We start from the raw sequence: 22,100 nt of genomic DNA, 5'->3' as shown, positions 1-22,100 counted from the left end.
GGTATAAAATACCAGAACCCTCTGCTCTGCAAACGCTTTTTTGGAGCAACACAACTTTCCATCCCCACAACTCTCTTTCTATATCCAAATAAAGTTGGACTAAAGACTCTTCTATCACATGAACTTTTTCCTCCCTCTACTCAGATAAACTAATTTTTAAAGGTCTTAGGAAAAATTTTCGACACAATTTATGTGAGAAGAAAATTTGATAACCATTTGGCTGTATTAGAGTTTGCCTAGTAACCATGGGAACACCTAAGATGAGCCCTGGAGAAAAGGTGGTTTTCATTTTATATTTTCATAAAACACTGTAAGTTAATTATATGTTCTATCACACATACAAGTAAGCTTCAAATTTCACTAATGTGTTATTATTGTCTCAAGAAGTCAATTCTAGGGGCTGGGGAGATGGCTCAGTAGAATAAGCACTTGCCTGACAAGCACAAAGGCCTGAGTTCAATCCCTGGTTCCGCAAAAAAAAAAAAAAAGGAAGAAGAAGAAGTCAATTCCATAAAGAAAATAATCTTAAATCTGGATATTTTTACACCAACTTGAAAGATACATTAAAGGAAACTGAGTCGCAAAATGTGGCATATTCCATACATTACCACCCTAATCTTGCTTTACCTTATCCTATTATTGGTCTGTCATGTCTGTTGGGGTTCTGACAACATTCTTTCAAAGGAGAAATGGAAGGAAGTAAATTAGTACCATCTTCCTGGAGTAATATTTTCACTTAAAAAGTTATTTTCAGCAAGTTCTTTTTGTGCGAACTGACAAATGTGTCTACAATCGCTTCGCTAATTTAATACTATTGTAAAATGTCATTTGATAGGAGCTTGGCAATGTTTCTTCACTGCTATGATGGGAACTCGGAATTTTGTTGTTCTTTTGGGAAGAGGAAAAGTCCCCATGAAGTTAGAGACATCACCTCACAATTTCAAAGGCTACCCAACATTCTTGGGCAGTGATAGCTGTACAACAGTGCAAAGCCACTTGATGCCCCTGAGAGTGGGACCGTGTACTGCACACACAAGTAGCAATACAAAAAAATGGAATGGGAAAAACTGATTTAAAAATTGTTTAAATGTTAAATTTTGTCATTTTGTCACAAGAAAAAAACAAAAACTTTTTTTGAGTGTTATGGGAAGTGCCATTTTTTAAACCTGTTATAATGAAACCTAGAACTTGATTCTTTTCAAAGAAAAATCTCAGATATAATTCTTTTTAAAAACATTTTTAAAATCTTCTATTTATTTACTTACTCAATACAGGGTCTCACTACGCAGCTTGGACTCATAGTGCTCCTCTTGTCACAGCCTCCCCAGCACTGAGATTGCAGGAGTGCACCACCACATCTGGTTCCGGGGCCGGCAAGGCTGCGCCCCGGGCTCCAGGGCTGGCACAGCATGCAATACCAGGGATCAAACCTGGGTCCATGCATTTGCCATGCAGATGCTTAGACCATCAAGCTATCTCCCCAACCCTCAGATGTAATTCTTTTTCCTATTCTTTTTTTTTTTTTATTGAGCAATGGGGCTTGAACCTTGATCCTCTCTTCACACTGAGCTACAGTCTCATTCCCTTTCCTTCCCTTTCTTTTCTTTCCATTTTTCCTCCTTCCTTCCTTCTTCTTTTTTTTTTTTTTTTCCTTAAACAGAGCTTGAACTAAGTTGCCCCAGCTGGATTTGAACTTGTGATCCTCCTGCCTTAACCTCCCTAAGTGCTGGAATTATAGATGTGTGCTACCTATAATTCTTAAATCCTATTAAAGACAAATCAAATAAAGCATAATGTGGAAAGGGTAGATGAAGGGTAGGCTTGAATAGAAAAAAGGATAACCAGAAAACAAATATCCATGAACTTAATGTCTTGCAAAGTATTTTCAGTTGCACTGTAAATAATGTTCTATTTATGATGTGATAATGTTCCTCATTCAGTAATTATGAGAATCAGGTGATTGTCGTTTTCCTTCTCTGAACCTCAAACAGATTTCTGAAGACAAATGTAAAAGAGGACAGAAAGTATCATTAAAAGACGCAAGACACTCTCAGCTCACATTTAAAGAAATATTATTAATATATGCGAAAAACAAGATAAATGAAGCCACTAAATGTCAAAAGCCTGAAGAGAAAATAAATATACCTTTAATACCTAATCTGAGGGTTAGCCAGATAGCTCAGCAGACTAAAGCACCTGCTTAGGCAGAGTGCAGCGGCCAGGGTTCAATCCCCAGCGTGCGACACTGGCCCCGCCCCTGGGGCACCTTGAGCCAGCTATTGAGACTGGGCGTGGTGGCACGCACCTGCAATCCCAGCACTTGAGAGGCTGAAAAAAGGAGAATCACTATGAGTCCGATCTATGTGGTGAGACCCTGTAGACCCTGTACTAAATACATAAAAAAAACCCTCTCATCTGTAATATTGTCTTCTAGCTGCGTACATAGTAGATTTCTGATCTTCATTCTTTGAACATTTTCTTTGCAATCAATTGCCAATACATGGAAGCAACTAGTGTACTAAATAAAGATCAAATATCCAGAACAATTACTAGTGGTTAATTTATTAGTTTAATTTATCAATTTTACTTATTTGTTAATGAATAATAATTGTTAATTTATTAATTTAATTATTAATGTAATTTAACAATTAAAATCAAAGATATAATCATCTTTATAAATTTAAATTACATAGTTGAATCAACTTAAATATGTTTTATAGTTGAAGGAGCTATCCTAACGAAAAGTCAGATATAGTAGATTATATTCAACTATAATTCAGTCTAAATAAATATAACTCACCTAGGTAAAAATCTACATCATACAACATAAAATGGTTCTTACATTTTTGGCTTCAGTTTAATCAGCCAAAGCCTTAAAATCTTCTCTTAATTATGTGTTATTTCTCTCCTCTTTATATACCAATAACTTGTATTTGCAGCGCTCTCCTTTATGGTACTAGCAATCTAAAAATCTGAAACCACATGATACAACTCCTTAGACCAAAATAGATTTTAAAAAAATTAAATCAAGGGGTGCATATTTGCTTAAGTTTACAGTGGTGCACTGTCCCATGTAAGAGCCACTAGTCACATGGGATTAAACATTAAAAATTCAGGTCCTTAGTTGAGTTTGCCAAACTGTAAATGCAGAAGAGTCCCAAGAGGCTAGCAAGCACTACATCAGAAAGTGCGGATGTACAACTATTCCACTACCACAGACAGTTCTGTGGGCTAGAACTGTGCTTCAGGACTGCTTCAGACAGAGAGCTTCCCAAATTCACTTGAAGTCGGGTTCTTTGGGCTAACTTACGTCACCTCCAAGTCTTAATTGTTAATACTTATTTGTTAACACTTATTTGGTTGTCTTAGGTATTAAGCGAGGTATGACTTCATTCATGGCTAATTTTCTTAGAAAGTTATCCACTATTGATAGCAACAGGCCTGTCAGGTACTTTATGCATAGTAGATACCCACTAAATATTGCTCATCTCTTTCACTCAAGTAAGCATAGCAATTTTTAGAAAGGTAGTAAGTAGTATTATTAACCAAAAGGAAGAAGCAAAACTGCCTACTGAAAAAAAGTAGCAAGCAGGCATTCATTTACTCAGCAACATTTCCTGGCCCTCTCTGCCTCTCGATTTCGGCACTGTATTCTGCCCTGGGCGGCTGACCACAACTGCATCATCAGTGTCTCCTCCCTCCAGCCTCCACCTGCCATTTGGGGGCCCTGGCAAACCTGATGACGGAAGGACAGAGGGTGGATGTGGTCCACAGGGTCCACACCTTGGCTACTCCTTTCTGTTGGCCCTCTTCCTCACAGGCCAGGCTCCGGGCCTGATAATTGGCCCCACTCTTTGCTCCACTGGTTCTGCATAGTGAAAAGGTCCCCATTTCCTGGCTTAGGCATGTGTCATTGTCTCTTTAGTTTCTCTCCATCCTGCCAACATGTCTAAGTATGCAGATATTCCTGTTAGCATTCTTTGAAGGCCAAGGATAGCCATGTCATGTGTTTTCCAAGAGAATCCTAACTCATAATCACTTATTCTTCTTAGCCACAGATCTTGGCCTGCAGGAACCTACAGCTAATCCTAAGAAATATCAGCTTTAGCATGTAGCTTTTTATTTTCTTCTTGTTTAAAATTTAAATGATTTTCAGTAATAAAACTTTCTTCATGTTATTTGAAAAATTACTTAGTAGAGAGGAAATGTCCACTTCCATTGTTCATTTTTCATTTCTGAAAGCATTATATTCACTATATAAGAGGCTGTCTGGACCTGAGGATTGTGTATCTTCAGATTCAACTATGACTGCAAATATTTGGGAAAAAACAGCATAACAGTAAAACAACATAAAGTAACAAATTCGAAGACAATGCAATATAACAACTACTTATGTATTATTTACACTGTATTACATATTATATGTAATTAGATATGATTGAAAGTATATGGGAGGAGATACATATGTGATATGCAAATATTATCCATTTATATAGGCAACCTGAGCTGCCACAACAGATTGCAATAACCTAGGGAAGGAGAGAGTGCTGGTGACAGTGTGTCCTAGAAACCCCCTCCAACTGATACCAGGGGACAACTGTGCTTAACTTAAAATCATTTAATATGTTGTTCCTGTTCTTCATGAAGTGCTTTTGTGACAAAGGCAAACGAGTTTAATAGCTGTGATCACTTTGGGGTATACTATGATCAACTCAAATAGAAAAACTGGAGATTGAGAACACTGCTTAGGTAATCACCGCTAAAAGCCCATTTTTGCTCTAATTATACACCTGAAGCTGAAAAACGTTATCCCTAAAGAACTGTGTATGCCTCGCTTTTCCCTTGACCGAAGTCAACAAAAAACAGATTTATTATGTACTATGTACAACAAATTGTAGTAGACACAAGACTTTTTTTTTCTTTTTTTTAGACATAAGACTTTTAAAATATATTTTGTTTAAAAGTCTTACATTTGGGCTGGTGAGATGGCTCAGTGGTCTAAAAGCACCTACTCAGAACAAGCTTAGCAAAGCACAGGGACCGCAGTTCAATCCCCCAGCACCACATGCCAGGTAGCCCCGCCCCCTGGTGGGCTGAGCTGGCCACACACACACACACACACACACACACACACACACACAAATAACATTTTTTTTTAAAAGTCTTACATTCAAAAACATACACACAAAAAAAAGTCTTACATTCAGCTGCATGTGGCATCACACACCTGTAATCCTAGCACTCTGAGAGGCTGAGACAGGAGGACTGTAAATTCATGGACTGCCTAGGCAATTTAGTGAGACTGTCTCAATATTATAAACTAAAAAAGGTCTGCAATATTACTCAGTACAAAGGTGCTGTGTTCAATCCCCAGTACCACCAAAAGCTGTCTTACATTCTTGTGAAGGCAACCTATGTGCATGCAATATATTTATATTTATGTTGAGAAAGTTGGATGAAAAGCATTAAAAACAGAAACTCTTAGCTTAAAAAGTAAACTGGGATTTAAAAAAAAAAAAAAAGACCTGTATAATTTTTCTTCTATTTATTTGAAACTCTACTTTCCGCTTAAACCCTGACTATGTGCATCTTTAACTTAGACAAACAATGTACCTGATTCTGAGATGTCAATCATGCCTATCTTTCACAGCTGAAAATTAGACAAGTACAGGTAATTCAAATACAAGGCTACTCGCTGTGGTTCACGACAGAGGACAATTTACTGCCATCTGAATATTATTAACAGCACAGTGCTCCGGCTCAACATGCCCCTGAGGAGGATTTCCCTCGCTCACAATTATCAGAATCATTCAAACCAAGAAGTCAATTGCTCTGTAAATAAGACACCTTGTACCATCTTCAAGAGTATGTCTTTCCTCATTTTTTAAGCATAACCACCTCACTGGAATCATCTTGACTATGCTCCTTGTCAAGTAATAATGGACACAAACAACCTGGTTTTCTTACAAATAATAGTTTTAAATTATCCAAAAATCCTTTCTGACAGTTTTATCTTTGTATTCCATAGTTGGAGAACTGGCTGGTTATGGTCACACATGCTCCAAGGAAAAAGACTGGTTTGAATAACCAGGATAACAGACACAAAGGGCAGTGAGAAATTAACAAAAACAGATAAACAAACCTAGTCACAGTTTTACTTTGCTTTTACTCAATCATGCAATCCTGAATGAAGTAGAAATCAAATATAATAAAATACCTCATTCTTTCTGACTTAAGAAATTATTTTATAAACCATTTTTGTTAATGTCTGATTAACCTGTAACAAGCCATGATTCCTGATGACTTAACTTTTTACTTTCCATCAAAGAGCTAGTGACCTGTAGCAATCTCTGAAACGTGCAATTGAACTACAGAGGCATTTGATGGTGAATCTTCGTGGAAGTTGTGGTAAAAAATTATTCTCTTTTATTTGCTTGCTATCTCCCAATTTCTTCTGCATTTGATTTCCCAAATGCATGGCACACAGCTGATCGAGACATTTTCAGCTAGTGTACTTAATCAGTACATGAAGCAAATAGCATGAGGGAAAAGCTATCACTCAAAGGCACAATGGGCTTACAGATGCCTCCTGCCATGCGTCTCATTCTTCCAGGATGCCCACATAATTGGTTCCAACAGAGCTCCTGAAGCCTAACCAAATGGTGAGTGCCAACCTGCCAGCCGTCTTCACATATCTCAGGAAAACACCAGAAACTAGTGTGTGGTGGTTGGCTTAGGAATAAAGTGTTTCCATCAGGGTGAACGAGAGAGATGATTTCAATGAGTAACGGAAATGTCTAGTCAGGGCCTTGATGGTTTTGTTGTTGCTGCTGACCTGGTTATAGCAGGTTAGTGATAGCAGGATAGAGAAAGCTGAGCAAAATTGAAGTCCATCCTGCTGGTGTGGGAAAGCTTCAGGTAAGCAGAAAAAAAACGAGAGGGCTTGGGCCTTGGACACTGGGCTATAAGAACAAAGCCCTTCAGGTAAATGGCAAAAAATAAATTCAGTGACAGAACAGGGCCACAAATAGGCCAGGAGCCATGGAGAATGAGCAGCACAGGAGGATGGGCTGCCAGGCAAACTGCCACAGGTCAGAAACAGGAGCACAAAGCAGCTGGGACACAGCGACTGTGAGCAAGGAGTGACAGGGCCAGTGCTAAGTGCAGAGTCTAGCTGCAGTCCTTATAGGACGATTTCAGAGTGACCACCACTGATTCCTTTTGACACAAGTTGCTGACACTGATCCCATTCACACCTGTCCAATTCCGCAATCCAGGAGTGATTGCTGAAGCTCACTCGTGGTCTCCTTTCTTCCTCTGCTCCTTCCTCTGGTCCTCGATCAGCTTTCTCTAGCTTGCTCTCACCAACCTGCTGCAAGCAGGTCAATTATAACAACAAAAACACGGAGGCCCTAAGCAGACACTTCCTCTACTTGACCAGATATGCTGAGGTCCAGCTCTGCCCTTCCAACTCTGGCTGCCTTCCCTCTCTCTCTGCCTCTCTAGACCCTTGAGTCTTTATACTGGGTAGCCTTCCTCATTTGTCAAAAGAATACTTAGACCAAATGATCTTAAAGTCCTTTCCAATTCTAACATTCTGTGATTCTTGGATGCTATAAATTCCCAGAATCATAAAATTTGGAGTTGAAAGGAATTTCAGAAGTCATCAATCCAACTGCCTACTCAGCCTATGCTAACTTAGCTAGAAGTCATAAGCTTTGAAGGTTTTATGCTGTTGTTTTTGGCTGGCTGAAAACAGCAATAATCAAAGCTTCAAACTTTAAATATAAAACATGAAAAAAGTCATACAAACACACACACACATAAACACACACACACACACACACACACACACACACACACACACACACACATATACCCCTTTGGAACATCTAAGAAAAGTTTTCAAAGAACTGAAGCTGAAAGAACAGCATGTCCTATGGCTTGGATGTTAGTATAGAAATAGAAATTTCGAATCTTTGTTTTTATAATATCAGAGGTATATTACAAAGTCACAAAACTCAGAAAATTCTTTAAAACAGCTAGTTTAATACAATTTATTATGCTAATAAATATAAGACAGAGCAACAAGTCATCACATCAAAAAAACAAAAGCAATAAAGAATATAACAGAGAAATAATTACATTTTGAGATGCATTCCAGAAAAATCAAAAAGAATGTCACTGTTCTTAAAGGGTAAGTTTCAGGGGCAAGCTGATTTTAAAAATCAATTTTAACCTCGGATAATAAATATCTCCCTTTTCAAAAGAATTATTTTCTTCAGATTCAATGCCAATTAGCATACTACAGATCTTACAGAAATAATGGATGCATTTGTATTTATTATTAATTACATAAAAGTAGTAAGTTTATAAACAAATATCACATTTATAGCTTGAAACACCCATCCATGCTGACATCAATTCTCCTAAAACTTTTGTATAGATTTATTATTCCAATAAAATCCTGAAAGTTTTCTTTTTCATAGATATTGATAAGCTGATATGAAAATTTATAAGGAAATGTAAAAGACCAGACTGCTTACAACTACTTGAAAGAACACACTCACACTACCACCATAATTGAGTCATTACCACATCAACAGAAGGCTACACAAGGAACAAGGCAAGAATCCATACAAAAAGCTACACAAATGTGGTGACTTAATTCACAGAAAAGGCAATACTGAGATTCAAAAAGAGAAAATGACTTTTTAAGAAATTAGATATCACATAGGTGAAAATCTTGACCCACCTTCATGAAAAACAAAAATTAATTAAAAATGGATGATAAACCTAAATGTTAAAGAGAGAACACAGCTTCCAGTAGAGAACATAAAAAACTACCTTCATGACCTTAAAGTAAGCCAATATTTCCTTAGCAGAAACAAAAACAGTAACGATCATGAAAAAAACCTTGACAAACTGGAGTTCATTAAAACGAAGAAATTCTATTTATTAAACTATACCATCAGATACTGAAAGGAAAATTAAAAATTGAGACTCCCATACATCTTAAGAAGGATGATATCCAGGATATATTTAAAAACCCACACACAAATGAAAAAGATTTACAAATTTAAAAAGTGATCTAAGAGTTGAATTTTTATTTTTTCAGATGTGCATAAAACTGGAGACAGATTTCACAAACGAGGATATCAACTGGCCAATAAGTAGACAGAAAACGTCATCTGCACAAGGTGATGAACACTTTTAGTCCCAACTACACAAGAGGCTGAAGTAGCTGGAGTCCAAGCCCTGATCAACACAGTGAGACTCCATCTCAGAAAGCGGGGGTCTTAACATCATTACTAGGAAAATTGCAAACAGATTTCATAACATATTGCCAACCTGAAGGTCTAAAATTAAAAGACTGATAATAGCAAGTATTAGTGAAGATACAGAGCATTTAAAAATTCTAAATATACTGAGTAGAATTCAGATATAGAGCATTTAACAGGTAATACCTGTCACAGCTCACCATGCACATATCTTATGACCTAAAAATTTTACTCTTTGGACTGTATCTGGACACATATGTTGAACTCATGATGATGAACAAGAACAATTATTGCAGTTTTATTCAAAATAGCCCCAAAATAGATTAATCTAAATAGCCATTATTAATAGAACAAATTATGGTATACTCTGTGATATAATACTACATACCATTACAAAAACTGTATAAATAAAAACATCAATGAACCAACCCAAAATGATGAGCCGAAGAGCTAGACACAAAAGGATACACGGTATTTCATTTTTATGAAGTTGAAAACCAATCTATGCAAACAAAAGTCAGACTAGTAATTATCTTTGAGGGGTACAAATGAGAATGCTTTCCAGGTGCTAGAAATGTTAGACAGTCACTGATTTAGGTGGTTGTTACATGAGTCTTATCAATTTATCGATATAAGATACTGTGTACATATAATTCTACTCAGTGCAAATTCTAAATGACAAATTAAAATTATCCCACTGTGCTTCATCATCCTAAAAACTATGGTTTAATTTCAGATTTGCACTCCAGAACCTAGTTTGATGCCTGCTCAGTTAAGTATTTACTGAATTTAATTACACTGGCCAGGTACTGTAGTTGCATCTATATGACCTCAAGTAGATGATTTTCATACACGTCTGAGTTGTTAAGAAAAGAACTGTAGCTGTGGTTTCCTACAGTTTCCTTTTCAATTCCCAATGCATTCATTTGTATTTAAAATATCTAGCTTTTCTTTTTCCCAAAAGGGAGTGGGTACATTTGCATACTGAAAAACAAACAAAAACCAACCCCATTTGCAGGGCTTTAACAAGATTGAAATCAAAGAGGCTGAGGAAGGGGAAACAAAGAAAGGTGCTGTTGTGGCGCCCTAGAAAGCAGATGTTCATTAGGGCCAGACACGCAGAGCACAGCACAGGGCACTTATCTGGACGCACTATCATCAGACCTCACAGTCAAATCAAATTCTGCAGGCTCAGAGGATGTGCCCTGAAGAACATCCTGTCCTGCTGAAACCTGGATTGGAATTCTGTGACAGAGACAGAAGGGAAGAAAAAAGTACTAGATATCACACACTGTATCATTTTCAATCCTATTTGTACGTTTTTTAAAAAAAATCTATTCTTAAAATGAAAGCACAATCAAAATTGATTTAAAACTTCTCTTATGAAAATTTAAATCTGAGAAACTATAACCAAGTAAGAAACATCGTTTCTAGTCTTTTCCAAATTAAAAATAACTTTTGTGATTTATTTTTATACAGAATAGTTTAATGACATATTCAAGAAGTAGGAAAATGGTTATATATGATTTTAGACATTAGTTAGGCATTAGAAAAAGGCAAATGGCTTATCATTTGGCTATGTCACATTTAAGTTACAGTCTCTTGAGAAATACACATTTGTCATCAAAATCATTTCTATTATGCTATTTGCTCTCATTCAAAGTATTACATCATGTCTGTGCTTCTATAACACACTTATACATTGCCAAATAAAATTTTCTTTAAAATTTCCATATGAAATCAAATTAAGGAATCAGAAGAGTAAATCTGATTCAGAGGGGCAATTGAACTTAGCAAGTTCTTAACCACCTGTTAGTAGTCAGAAGTGAGCTCCAAGAGGCTCACTCTCACAACGTCAGGGGAGAAGCTGGGCGCCAGAAGGAAGCAGGAAGGAAATGCTTCGGGATTGTCCAAGCCTTTCTGGATAAGGCCTTGGGCTTTACTTCTACTCACTCTATTTCACAGCCCTTTTTGGCTCTGTCCAGCTCTTCCCCGAAGCACCTGCAGAGTCATAGTCTAGAAACTAAATACCAAGAGACACTCTCCAGCATAGATTCATTCAGTCTTTGTCTTTTTTCCAGGGGACAGGTGTTAATCTGTGCCCCACAGCTTGATTCTAGGTAAAAATCTGAGGTGAAGGGAAATATATGTCGCTATCCTATTCTCAAGAAGGCCTGGGTTCTCTGGGAGTTAGGGACCATCAATGGACTAGATGGAAACAAGGTAAGTGACAGAACTGGAGGGTTTTTTACTTGAGTGTTCTGTTTCTTTCTTGTTACTGACTGCAAGAGGTATCTGCTTGCTAGATTCAGGGTCACAGAAGAGTAAGGAAAAGTAGTGAGGGTGTTAATAATCTAGCCAGTGGTGAGCTGAGAAAGGAAAGTTTTGTTCTGTTTTGTTTTTATTGTGGGAATATTGTCCTCAAAGCCAGCACAAGAAATGAAAACAGGTGAATGGAGCTAGTCTAGAAGTGAGGACTTGTCCAGAATCGATCGTCAGCTGGAAGCCCTCACACCAATAGCTGGTTCTGCAAATCCCTGACTCTTGTGACACCACAAACCGTACCTTTCTCATTCTGGAAAACCCAGGTCTAAAAGTTCAAAGCTCTCCTTAGATACTGTACAGAGGCACTATCTTTCTCCTCTTCTAAAATGTTAAAAGTGGATTCTTGGAATTCCGGCTCTGAGTATTCACCCTCTTCTCCAAGATACATCTCATAATGACTTGGTTCTATGGCAGGGTTAGTGTAAAGCTTAGGCCAATTATGAAGTAAATTAGTTTCGCATGCTTTTATGGATTAGCTGGGGACCCAAGTATAACAATCAATGTATGAAATGAGTTTCAAGCTCTAAATAACCAATTGACAAGTGTACTATGTAAAATAAAACTTGTTTTATATCCAATCATTGATTGACAAGTCAGACACAGAACAAGAAAAATAACCAATTCTATCAGTTATTTTTAAACATAACTGTGCAAAAGATTACATGGGATTAAACCTAGCAAGAAATTGAGGATAGGAAACTTTTAAAAATATAATGCAATTAATCAGGGCTGTGCATTGTAAGAGACAGAGAAGGCTTTAGAAGTATTTCAGTAAATGACTTGAAAATATTTTTTCTGGTAAATTTTTTTAATTTCATAAACATTTACATTTGCCAAAAGCCTTTTTAATGATAAATTCAAATTGTTGAGAAGAGGAAAATAAAATGGGTGGTATCATGAGTTTCTAATAGAATTGCCTTTTCCATATGACCAAATATTTTATCTGAGACTTTATCACATAAACTGTGACACTCCTTCCTTGTGATTCTGAGGAAAGGAGAGCTTTGAGGATCTCTGGAAGAAGTATACCCCCACCTATAACTCAAATCATCATGAGTAAAAGATTTGAACAGGCCCAATGGTACAATGTTATTTGAAGTCAACAGAAGTATAAGCTTAGGATTTTTTTTTAAATCCTTATTTTAGGCAACTTTGATTTTTGTCCCAAAAAACTCCAGATAAAAGCACAACATCTCACAGTGGTAGCCATCAATTCTGCTATTGCAAATATTCAATTTTTCAACTTGTAGTAAAACACAACTGGTATTTTGTGAAATGGCACCCATACTTCAGAGCTGGCAAGACAAGGCACTTGCCCTTCAAAGTCAGGGAAAGTCTTTTCAACAACTATAAAATGATCTGGTTTCACAAAGCCCTCCCAGAAGTCACTGTTTATTTGGGACCCAGAAGCCCAACTGTATAGCACAAGCTCAGAGGGTAGCCAGAAGGATAGATGATGGGTCCCACACAAGACTAAGTAGGGGACAATATGACTCCTAAAGCTCTTGGTCCCATTTGCCAAACAGCTGCTTTTGAAAGAATAAAAGTTAAACAATGGGCAGATAAAGAGATGTCCACAAACAATCAAGATTAATTTTAGGACTGGCCAAATAGCTCAGCAGATTAAAGTGCCGGCAAGCAGGCTCAGGAGTCAGGGGTTCGATTCCCGGGCCTGCCAGGCCAGCCCCAGCCCTGGGGCATGCTGAGACAGCAATTGAGACTGGGCATGGTGGCACACGCCTGTAATCCCAGCTCTTGGGAGGCTGTAAACAGGCGGATCACTATGAGTCTGATCTAGTAGTGAGACCCTGAACACCCTGTAGACCCTTCCCTAAAATACAAAAAAAATAATAATAATAATAATAATTTTAAAAATCTTTTTGAAAAAAGCCAGCTCATGTTAGACAACATCAATGTATACATTGTAGGCAATGATCTAATTAGAAACATTTAAAACCCCTGTTTTATTTTTTTCCTTTGCCATAAGCAAGACTGAACTAGGAAAAGTAAACATCATTTCAAATAGTTCAAAGTGAAGTCCAGCATGGTGGCTCATGCCTGTAATCTGAGCACTCAGGAGGCTGAAGCAGAAGGATTGCCGTGAGTTCGAGGCCAGCCTGCACTACAGAGCAAGACCCTGTTTCAAAAATAAAAGAACAAACAAATGAAATGGTTTAAAATAATAAAAGCAACATTTTTCTATGCCCATTATGGCATCATTTAAGGATTCCCTTATCAGCCTGCTACAACACAAACAGGTTGGCTTAATAGCATTTTTGTATGTATTAAACTGGAAATAATATAAAAGAAAATAACTGAATATGAAACTTTAAGGGAAAGGAGTTAAAGTCTGAATGATATAGTCTTTTAAAATCTGAAGTACTCTCAAGAGAATTATAAAGAAAAAAATGCTGATTACCAACTCAAATATTTATTTTTTGTTTATTTAAACCCCAATTTCTTTCTAAAACTTCCAGGTTTGTTGTAGATTTTTATGAGCACCTTAGTTTTTCTCACAAAATGCATGGCATTTTTAATCATATATATATATATATACACACACACACATACACACACACACACACACACATATGTATCGGTACGACTCAGTCACTCTCGGCTGGCATGCTGCCTTCTACGAACAGTGTTCATATGCTTCTCTCACCTGCTGTACAGTTCTGTTCTGCCTTTCCTAGTAGGGTAGGAGTTGCTGTAAAGGACAGATCAGATAGTCTACCTGGTAACTTTTCGCAAAGTCAAGCACTAAATGACATTCTCAAGTCGCTCAGTAAAAACCATTGATTTGCAAGTAATTTAGCCTTTCATGGACCTCTGCAATTTTCAATGTTACTAGCTTAAGAAACAACCTAATTCTAGAATATACAAACATTATAACCAACATAGGAAATCATTCACCAGACAATGATTTTACATGATAGATTTATAAGCAACTTAACTTTTCATATTAGCATGCACTATTTCTTTTAGAATCTAGATTTTCACATTCATCATCCAGAAGTCTTCTAAATTGACAAATGCATTCACTTAAAAATTGTCTAAAAGACAATGTAAGGAGAACAACTATGCTCAGTGTTGTACATCCATTCCCCACGGAGGTCTACACACTGAATGTTGTACTCCTCTTTGTTCATCTGCTATCATTCTGACATGCTTATTTTCCAGTGCTTGCTTGAAAAATCAAAATATGCATATAATTATGTTAAAGAGCTTATATACATTTAGCAAAAATAAAGAATTAGATTACAGAAAATGAATGTTTCGCTGGTTTTATGCTTAGCTGTCATCACCCACTTTGTATTTTTCTTTTCCCATCTATTAGATTTAGAGATTTTTAAATTTCTACCAACAACCATGTGTGGGCCCAAATTTGAATATCTCTCTGATAGTTCTAAAAACTTCTGCTGTTTATTATCTGATCAAATTCCCAGTGGTAAGACTATATCCTCCAAAGGCTGCCTCTGGTGAGGCGCAGCCCAGTTTTACCATTTATTCACTGAAGTAATAGAGAGAGAAATCAGAACATTTAAATTCATTCCACATAATATTCTCAAGTCCAATATTTAAGTTTTGAATATTTGGTTTGATTTTACAACAAACATTATGGCACTGTACTTCAATAACCAGCATTTCATTAAAATAATTTTCTTTAAAACAAGCTAATTTTGCACTAAATAAATCATACTTATTCCTATAATACCCCAATTGAATGAGATAAAAATTATATTCACCCAATAAAAAGCTAGATGAACAAACATCAGGGTTAGGTGTATACAATAGTCAGAAACTAAGAGATATCTATAATTTATCAACACCTTAACTATGGTTTGCATTTTAGTTATTATCCATTAAATGTATAAATATGTTTATCATGTCTGAAACACACTGAAAGGAGAACTATGCAGGAAAAGTTTGGTAGTGTGACATAAGGGCTGGGCTGACCATAAGGAATAGAGAAAGGCTAAGCTCCCAGGCCATTGTGTGGTATTTTCCCTCTCGATATACTCCTGTAAAATTTTTCTCTGGTACTCATATCCTTTAATAAAGATGGGACAGAAAGGCACTTTTGATTCCAAATCAGGCATTAATCAATCAACATGTAATTTGTTTTAAGGATCTTTTTCCATTAAACAATTGAAATTTTTCATTATAGGAACAAAATAAATTTAAAAAAATCAAACTATAATGAGATTTCATTAGAAAATTAGGCTAGGTCATTACATTTGTAGATTTTGGTCTAAAAATTTCTCTGGCCTAAAATAACTTTACATGCATGTTTTTCCTGAATAGTAATAACCTACTGTCAATCATTTATTTAGCATCTACTGTTCTGGGAATTAAAAAGGAACAAGGGACACACTGATATTCTTTAGAGAGATTGACAGTGAGCCTGTGAGACAATGTTTGGAGAAAATAAACTTTACTTAAATGAGTATCTAATAAAAACTAAATAAGAAATCCTTCATCTTTAAAAGGAATGAATGGGTATTTATATTGTCTTCACTGAATACTTAATCCATTCTGGATTTTTCTCATGTGATTTTTTATTGGTTAATCAGCTATGGAAAAAAATCAAATGATTTTCTTTCCTAACAACTCCCTGTTTAACAAAAAGAAATGGAAAAAATCCTTTTGTTGTTAACTAAAAAATGTGTAATTAGTCTTTAAGTAAACTGAATTAATTTTAAAGTTTCAACAAACAATAAAGCAAAATAAAGTAAGTAATCTATCAATAAAGTTTTAAAAATGTTTTGAAAGTGAGGGCCGGGGAGATGACTCAGTAGAATAAGTGCCTGCCTGGCAAGTGCAGGGTCCTGAGGTCAATCCCCAGTACCGGAAAATAAATAAATAAATAAATAAATAAATAAATAAATAAATAAATAAAAGAGTATAATAAGGAAATAGCCCACATTTGAATTTAAAATCAAGGTTACCAAAGCCAAGATCACCAAAAATATAAGATATCTCTAGTAATATGAATGGTTAATGATTGTGTGCTTCCCAACTCTCAATTACTTTCTCTTGTTCCCCCTCTCGTACCTTAAATTTCAACTCAAACTAGAAAACATGATGCATGAAATAGTACTATTGGGGAAAACCTTTTTAATAAAAAAGCTATGTTGCATTACAATGCATTTCCATTTTTAACATCTGCATGATCTTGAGCCTTCCAAGGCTGTTTGCAATCACAGTACCCACCAAAGAAATGAGGCAGATTTATCATTGTAAACAACTACATTTCTAAATGTATATATAAATATATATAAAAATATATATACATATAGTATTTTTAGGGAAGGGTCTACAGGATGTTCAGGGTCTCACTACTAGGTCAGACTTGTAGTGATTCTCCTGTTTACAGCCTCCCAAGAGGTGGGATTACAGGTGTGCGCCACCACACCCAGTCTCAATTGCCATCTCAGCACACCCCAGGGGCAGAGCTGACTCAGTAGACCCCGGGATCAACCCCTCACCCCACCCCCAACCCTAGGCCTGCTTGCAGGTGCTTTAATCTGCTGAGCTATTTGGTCAGCCTTACTAAACTGATATATTTAAGCAAGCTTATTTGCCTCATAAATCTTAAGACACAAAAAAACCCATATCTTATGCCACTGTACTGTGAATTCATTTTCTTATACACAGTAGTGTTATGTATCAAATTGTGGTTCTTAATTTTTATTTTTTATTTATTTTTTTTACAGGGAAAATTATATATTTAGAATTAACCAGCTGGATTCAGTTTAGATGATCCCAATTTTGTTGGAAACATCCTATGCATCATAATCGGGAGCCAGTCAAACATATGCCTTCTTCTCTCCGTCAGGCCTGATTAGGGTATTGACCTTGGCAACATCGATGTTATAGAGCTTCTTTACAGCTTGTTTGATTTGGTGCTTTTTGGCTTTGACATCCACAATGAACACAAGTGTGCTCTTGTCCTCAGTCTTTTTCATGGCTGCCTCTGTGGTCAAGGGTACTTGATGATGGCACAGTAGGCAAACTCATTTCTCCTGGGGGTGCTCCTCTGAGGGTATTTGGGCTGCTTCTGGAGTCACAGTGTCTTGGGACAGCAGAAGGTGGGTGACGTTGGTGTCTTCTGCTTTTGTGGCTGTGGATGCTTTCAGCACGGCCTTCTTGGCCTTCAAAGCTTTTGCTTTGGCTTCAGCCACCTTGGTACAAAGGCTCTCTCAACCCATTCTTAATTTTTAGAGAAAAAAATGTTTAATACAGTACTCATTTGGTTACAACTAAAGAAGAAATTCAACAAAGTGCTAAGTATACGCAAAAGTTCAATTCAGAAAAACTGTTTTTCCCTAGTAGCCTTTATTAATGGAATCCTAAATTATAGCAATTTTAGATTCCAAATTACCAGTTTTCAGATTTTGAAGCTAAGTTCAGATACATACTTTGGCATAAAAAAGATGACTTAAAAACTAAATTTTGTTTTTGACACGAACTATTCCTTAGTATAGAACATAAATTTAGTATAGAAAACAGCATTCCTACATACAAAGAAAAAGTCAAACTTTCTATGTGTTAGAGAAATACATTTCATCAATATGTGAAGATTACAAGTATGTTAAGCTGCTTTTAGCTGGCAAATGGCATCTAGATCCCACGAAAAGAAAATTTTCTTTTTTTCTTTCTTCAAAAGTAATAAGAGTATTTCTATTCCCATAAATATTTGCATATATGCACGGACAACAATATATCTTTGAAATAAACCATGACTCAAGGGTTGCCTTTATAATAAGAGAAATTTTTATGGCCACTGGTTGAAAATGTGTTAATCTTTAGGTTAAAATATTATTTTTTTCTATACAGCTGAGATTAATTTGTCACAATAAAGCTCAAATCACCTTAAAATTGAGAAAATCCTTTAGAGCAACACATGTTTCTGTTTACAATGCTACATGAAACTGCATTCCCGATTACATGTATCATTCTGATAAAGAAAGCAAAAAAGAAGAAAGGAGGGGAGAGAGAGGAACGGAAGGAGGAAGAGAGAGAGACCAGCAGCATAGAAAATCAGGTCACTTGAAATCCAATACTCTGCACTAAGGTATGACAAAAGTTGCGTACAAGTCCCGTCTTTCCATAACATTGCAGACATATGCACACCTAATGCAGATCTCTTTAAAATAGCCTCCTAAGTGTTTTTTGTTGTTGCCATGCAAAAATGTAGAAGTAACTAATATATTCTTAATGAAGGAAAAAAAAATCACAAAATAAATCTGCCAAAAATATCTGAGTCATTAACACAAGAATAGCTTAGTATAGGTAACTTTTTAAAGTATGGTAACAAAACTCTCCAACTGGTATTCTAATTGGTATGATCTATTTTAATTGGTATCATCTATTTCTCTAATCAGAGAAATCACATTGTTTTATTCCTTCCTGATTCAAGAAAATCCCATCTCTTGATAACAAATTGAAATAACTTTAACTGCCCATACCATTTCTCAGTTTTTGGTATTGTTTCCAAACAAAAGTTTGTTCAAAATAACTGGGACTAGCAAACACAGAATTGTACTTTAACAATGTTTTCTATCCATACTCTGGAAGGTTAAAACACACACACACACACACACACACACACACAGAGGCATGCATGCACACATAATCAGTCATTATCACAGTGCATAACAAATTCTACATGGGTTTATTAATTCTTTAGCCAGATGAAGCAACTTTTATTACTAAACTAACTACAATCACACAAAGTATATTGTTTAATGACTCACACTATCACATGACCAACAGATATGTAAGGGAGAGGGGAAAAAATGGCCATGTGTTCCAACCTCTGTTTATCTAAAAATCTTCACCTAGTCATTCCTCATGTTTCAGAGACGCCTCTTTCTGAGATAATCAAGATACTTCTACAACAGGGAATTTAGATTTAATTACCAAACTTTAATATCATGTTATATAGGTCAAGTGAGGATGTGTAACTTTCTCCTGAAACAAAGGGATTCAGAGTAATAGGATTTCAGATTTCATAGCAGAAACAGCAAAATATGTTTGGAGAATGTCATTTACTGTAACACGAATCAATATTAAATGCTTTATGCAGGAAGCACACTGAGAAAATGGGCCTTAAAGCTTTCTGGGATCTGACCCTAATTACTAGAGCAGTCTCTTGCTATTTGTCTCTCTCTTCAATTATTTACAGGGCAAAAAAAGCCAAATGGCATTGCATTAGCTGTATTAAATGTTATGTACTTGGTTTGTAACTTACTAATGGTACATAAAAATTACTAAGGTAAATATGCCTATAAAACACAGCTTTTTTTTTCCTTCTTCACCTGAGTGTATGCATTTATTATTCATAGGGCTAAGTGTTGACTATGCTGTCCTTTAGGCAGCCAATGCTGCATAATTTAAACAAGTGCATTAAATATATAACACATCTAAAAGGTAGCACAATGATTATGCTACAAAATTTCTTTGAACAGCTATAACGTTTCTCACAAAACCCTAGTGCCTCTCCTAAGTTCCACAAAATAATTATATGAGATCCTCACAGGAACGAGCGATAGGTATTCTTGCAGCTACCATCTTGCTGCTCTCAGGTGACCCGATGTAGGACAAAAACTGGTAGCAGCGACAATGAGGCCCTTGCATGCTAAAAAAAAAAAAAAAAATTCTGGACTCAAGGCTGACAAGTGTCCTTTTTACATGGACAGGGCCATGTTGTAGCTACATGACAACGTGGACCACACACGTTGTAAGAAAACAAAGCTTAGCAAGGTTGAGTCATGGTTGCAACCTCCCCACCAAAAGCTCAGGCTCTACATCCATGCCTGATTCTTTTGTGCACATTAGGGCCCCAAGAGTTGTGCTAGACCTTAGAGGCTACCAGTGGCTGGTGCATCCAACTTCCACCAAATTGTGGCTGAAGCTTTCAGAGCAGCCCAATTTCCACTCTTCATCAGCCCCAAATAATTTTTTTCAAGTGAGTTCAGGAGACATCAATTTATGGTGGAAATAAGATGGGCCTACTAAACACGTACCTGAAGTCCCTAGAAAGTCAGTCGCAATCCATATGACAACATGTCATTACCTAACAGTGTGCCACCAGAGCCACTTCTGAGAAAGCACCATTGGAAATCGACCCATGGTAAACATGTAAGATAGTTTTTAAAAACAAGAAATAAGAAACAAGAGCAACTAAACACAAAGTCACTTCTTTCTATGCACTTAAATCTGCACATTGTCCCTCCCCTGTGAAAGCTACAGAGAACATTAAAAGAGACCTCAATGACTGCTGAGTGAACTTTGGCCACTTTTCGACCCAAAACACCAGCGTAAAAGTAGAAATCAGTAACCAGGTGAAGTGCCACACCACGCTGAGATCAGAGACGAGGGGCGGGTGCGCAGGGCCTGAGGCGGGGAGGAAAATGTTCCGCCGCCCCCACTCGAGCCCGAGTCCACGCGTGGGAGACAGAGGGGCGCCCGTGGGGGCGGCGGGCCCCGCGCCACTCCCAGGAAGCGTGCAGTTATGGCACGCAGGGCGAGGCCCTGGAGAAGTGGTCGGGAAGCCCGGTCACCACCCCGGGTCCCGCCGAGGGCCCCAGGCGCCGGCCGCAGTGCTTGGCGTGGGGGCGCCACTTAGCCCGCGACCCTCCCCGCCTCCCGGGCCAGGAAGGGGCCGGCGACTCTTTCCTGTCTGCCCCCCCCTCCCCTTCTGTAACCCGATCTCCGCCTTCGGCTCTCCGGGAAGCCGCCGCCCCGAGTAGCCCCGCGCAGCCTCTGCCCAGGCCGGCGCTATAGTTAGCAACCTTCCATCAACTCCGCGGGGGGCGGCTGGGGGTCCCCGCGCGCGCTCCCCGCCGGGCCCGCGCGCCCCCTTACCTTGGCTTGCAGATACTGGGGGTAGTAGTAGGTGGCGTACTGAGGGTACATCTGCTGTTTCCACACTTTGCCCATGAAGCTGGAAGGGCGCCCGCCGTGCAGGGTCGCGGACACTTTGGGGTTTCCAAGTCTCGATCTCTCCTGCCTCTCCCTTTCCGGAGGCGGCGGCGGCGGCGGCTGTAGCCGCTGCTCCACCTCCCAGCCGGGACCAGACGTCGACCTCCTCCTCTGGCTCCTGCTCCAGCTCTTGCTCCTGCTCCTGCTCCTGCTCCTGCTCCTGCTCCCACTCCCGCTCCCGCTCCTGCTCCCGCTCCCGCTCCCCCTCCTCCTCCTTCTCCTCCTTCTTTTCCTCCTCCTCCTCCTCCTCCTCCTCCTCTTCCTCCTCCTCCCAGGCAGAGAGAAAGACACTGCAGAGCGCAGAGGGCACCCCGGACAGGGCGCTCCCTAGGAGTTTCCTCCGGAGCCCTACTGCGCCGGGGCTGCCAGGCTCAGGCGCGCGGACCGCGCTCCGCTCGTGCGAGCAGGCTGAGCAAAGCCGCGAGATGATCAATACCGGTGCAAAGTGCTGCGGCGACGGCGGCGGCTGCGCTCGGTGCCAGGCGGCATCTGGGGTGGGTG

General features: G+C 38.2%; 1 protein-coding gene across 10 annotated transcripts in view; it reads right to left on the bottom strand.

Moving 5' to 3' along the window:
• The window catches only part of Rbms1 (RNA binding motif single stranded interacting protein 1), a 215,789-nt gene extending 194,035 nt beyond the window's left edge, over window positions 1-21,754 (bottom strand). For all 10 annotated transcript variants that reach the window (XM_023713727.1, XM_023713730.1, XM_023713732.1 and 7 more), the window contains exon 1: window positions 21,483-21,754. In XM_023713727.1, coding sequence (XP_023569495.1) covers window positions 21,483-21,557 — 75 coding nt within the window. In that variant the 5' untranslated portion in view covers window positions 21,558-21,754. The remainder of the gene's footprint in view (window positions 1-21,482) is intronic.
• Between the last annotated feature and the right edge of the window lie 346 nt (window positions 21,755-22,100).

Source organism: Octodon degus, unplaced genomic scaffold, assembly GCF_000260255.1.
Source record: "Octodon degus isolate 3935 unplaced genomic scaffold, OctDeg1.0 scaffold00032, whole genome shotgun sequence".
NCBI lineage: Eukaryota > Metazoa > Chordata > Mammalia > Rodentia > Octodontidae > Octodon > Octodon degus.
Note: the sequence above shows the minus strand (reverse complement) of the source record. Positions and strands in the feature narration are given on the sequence as shown.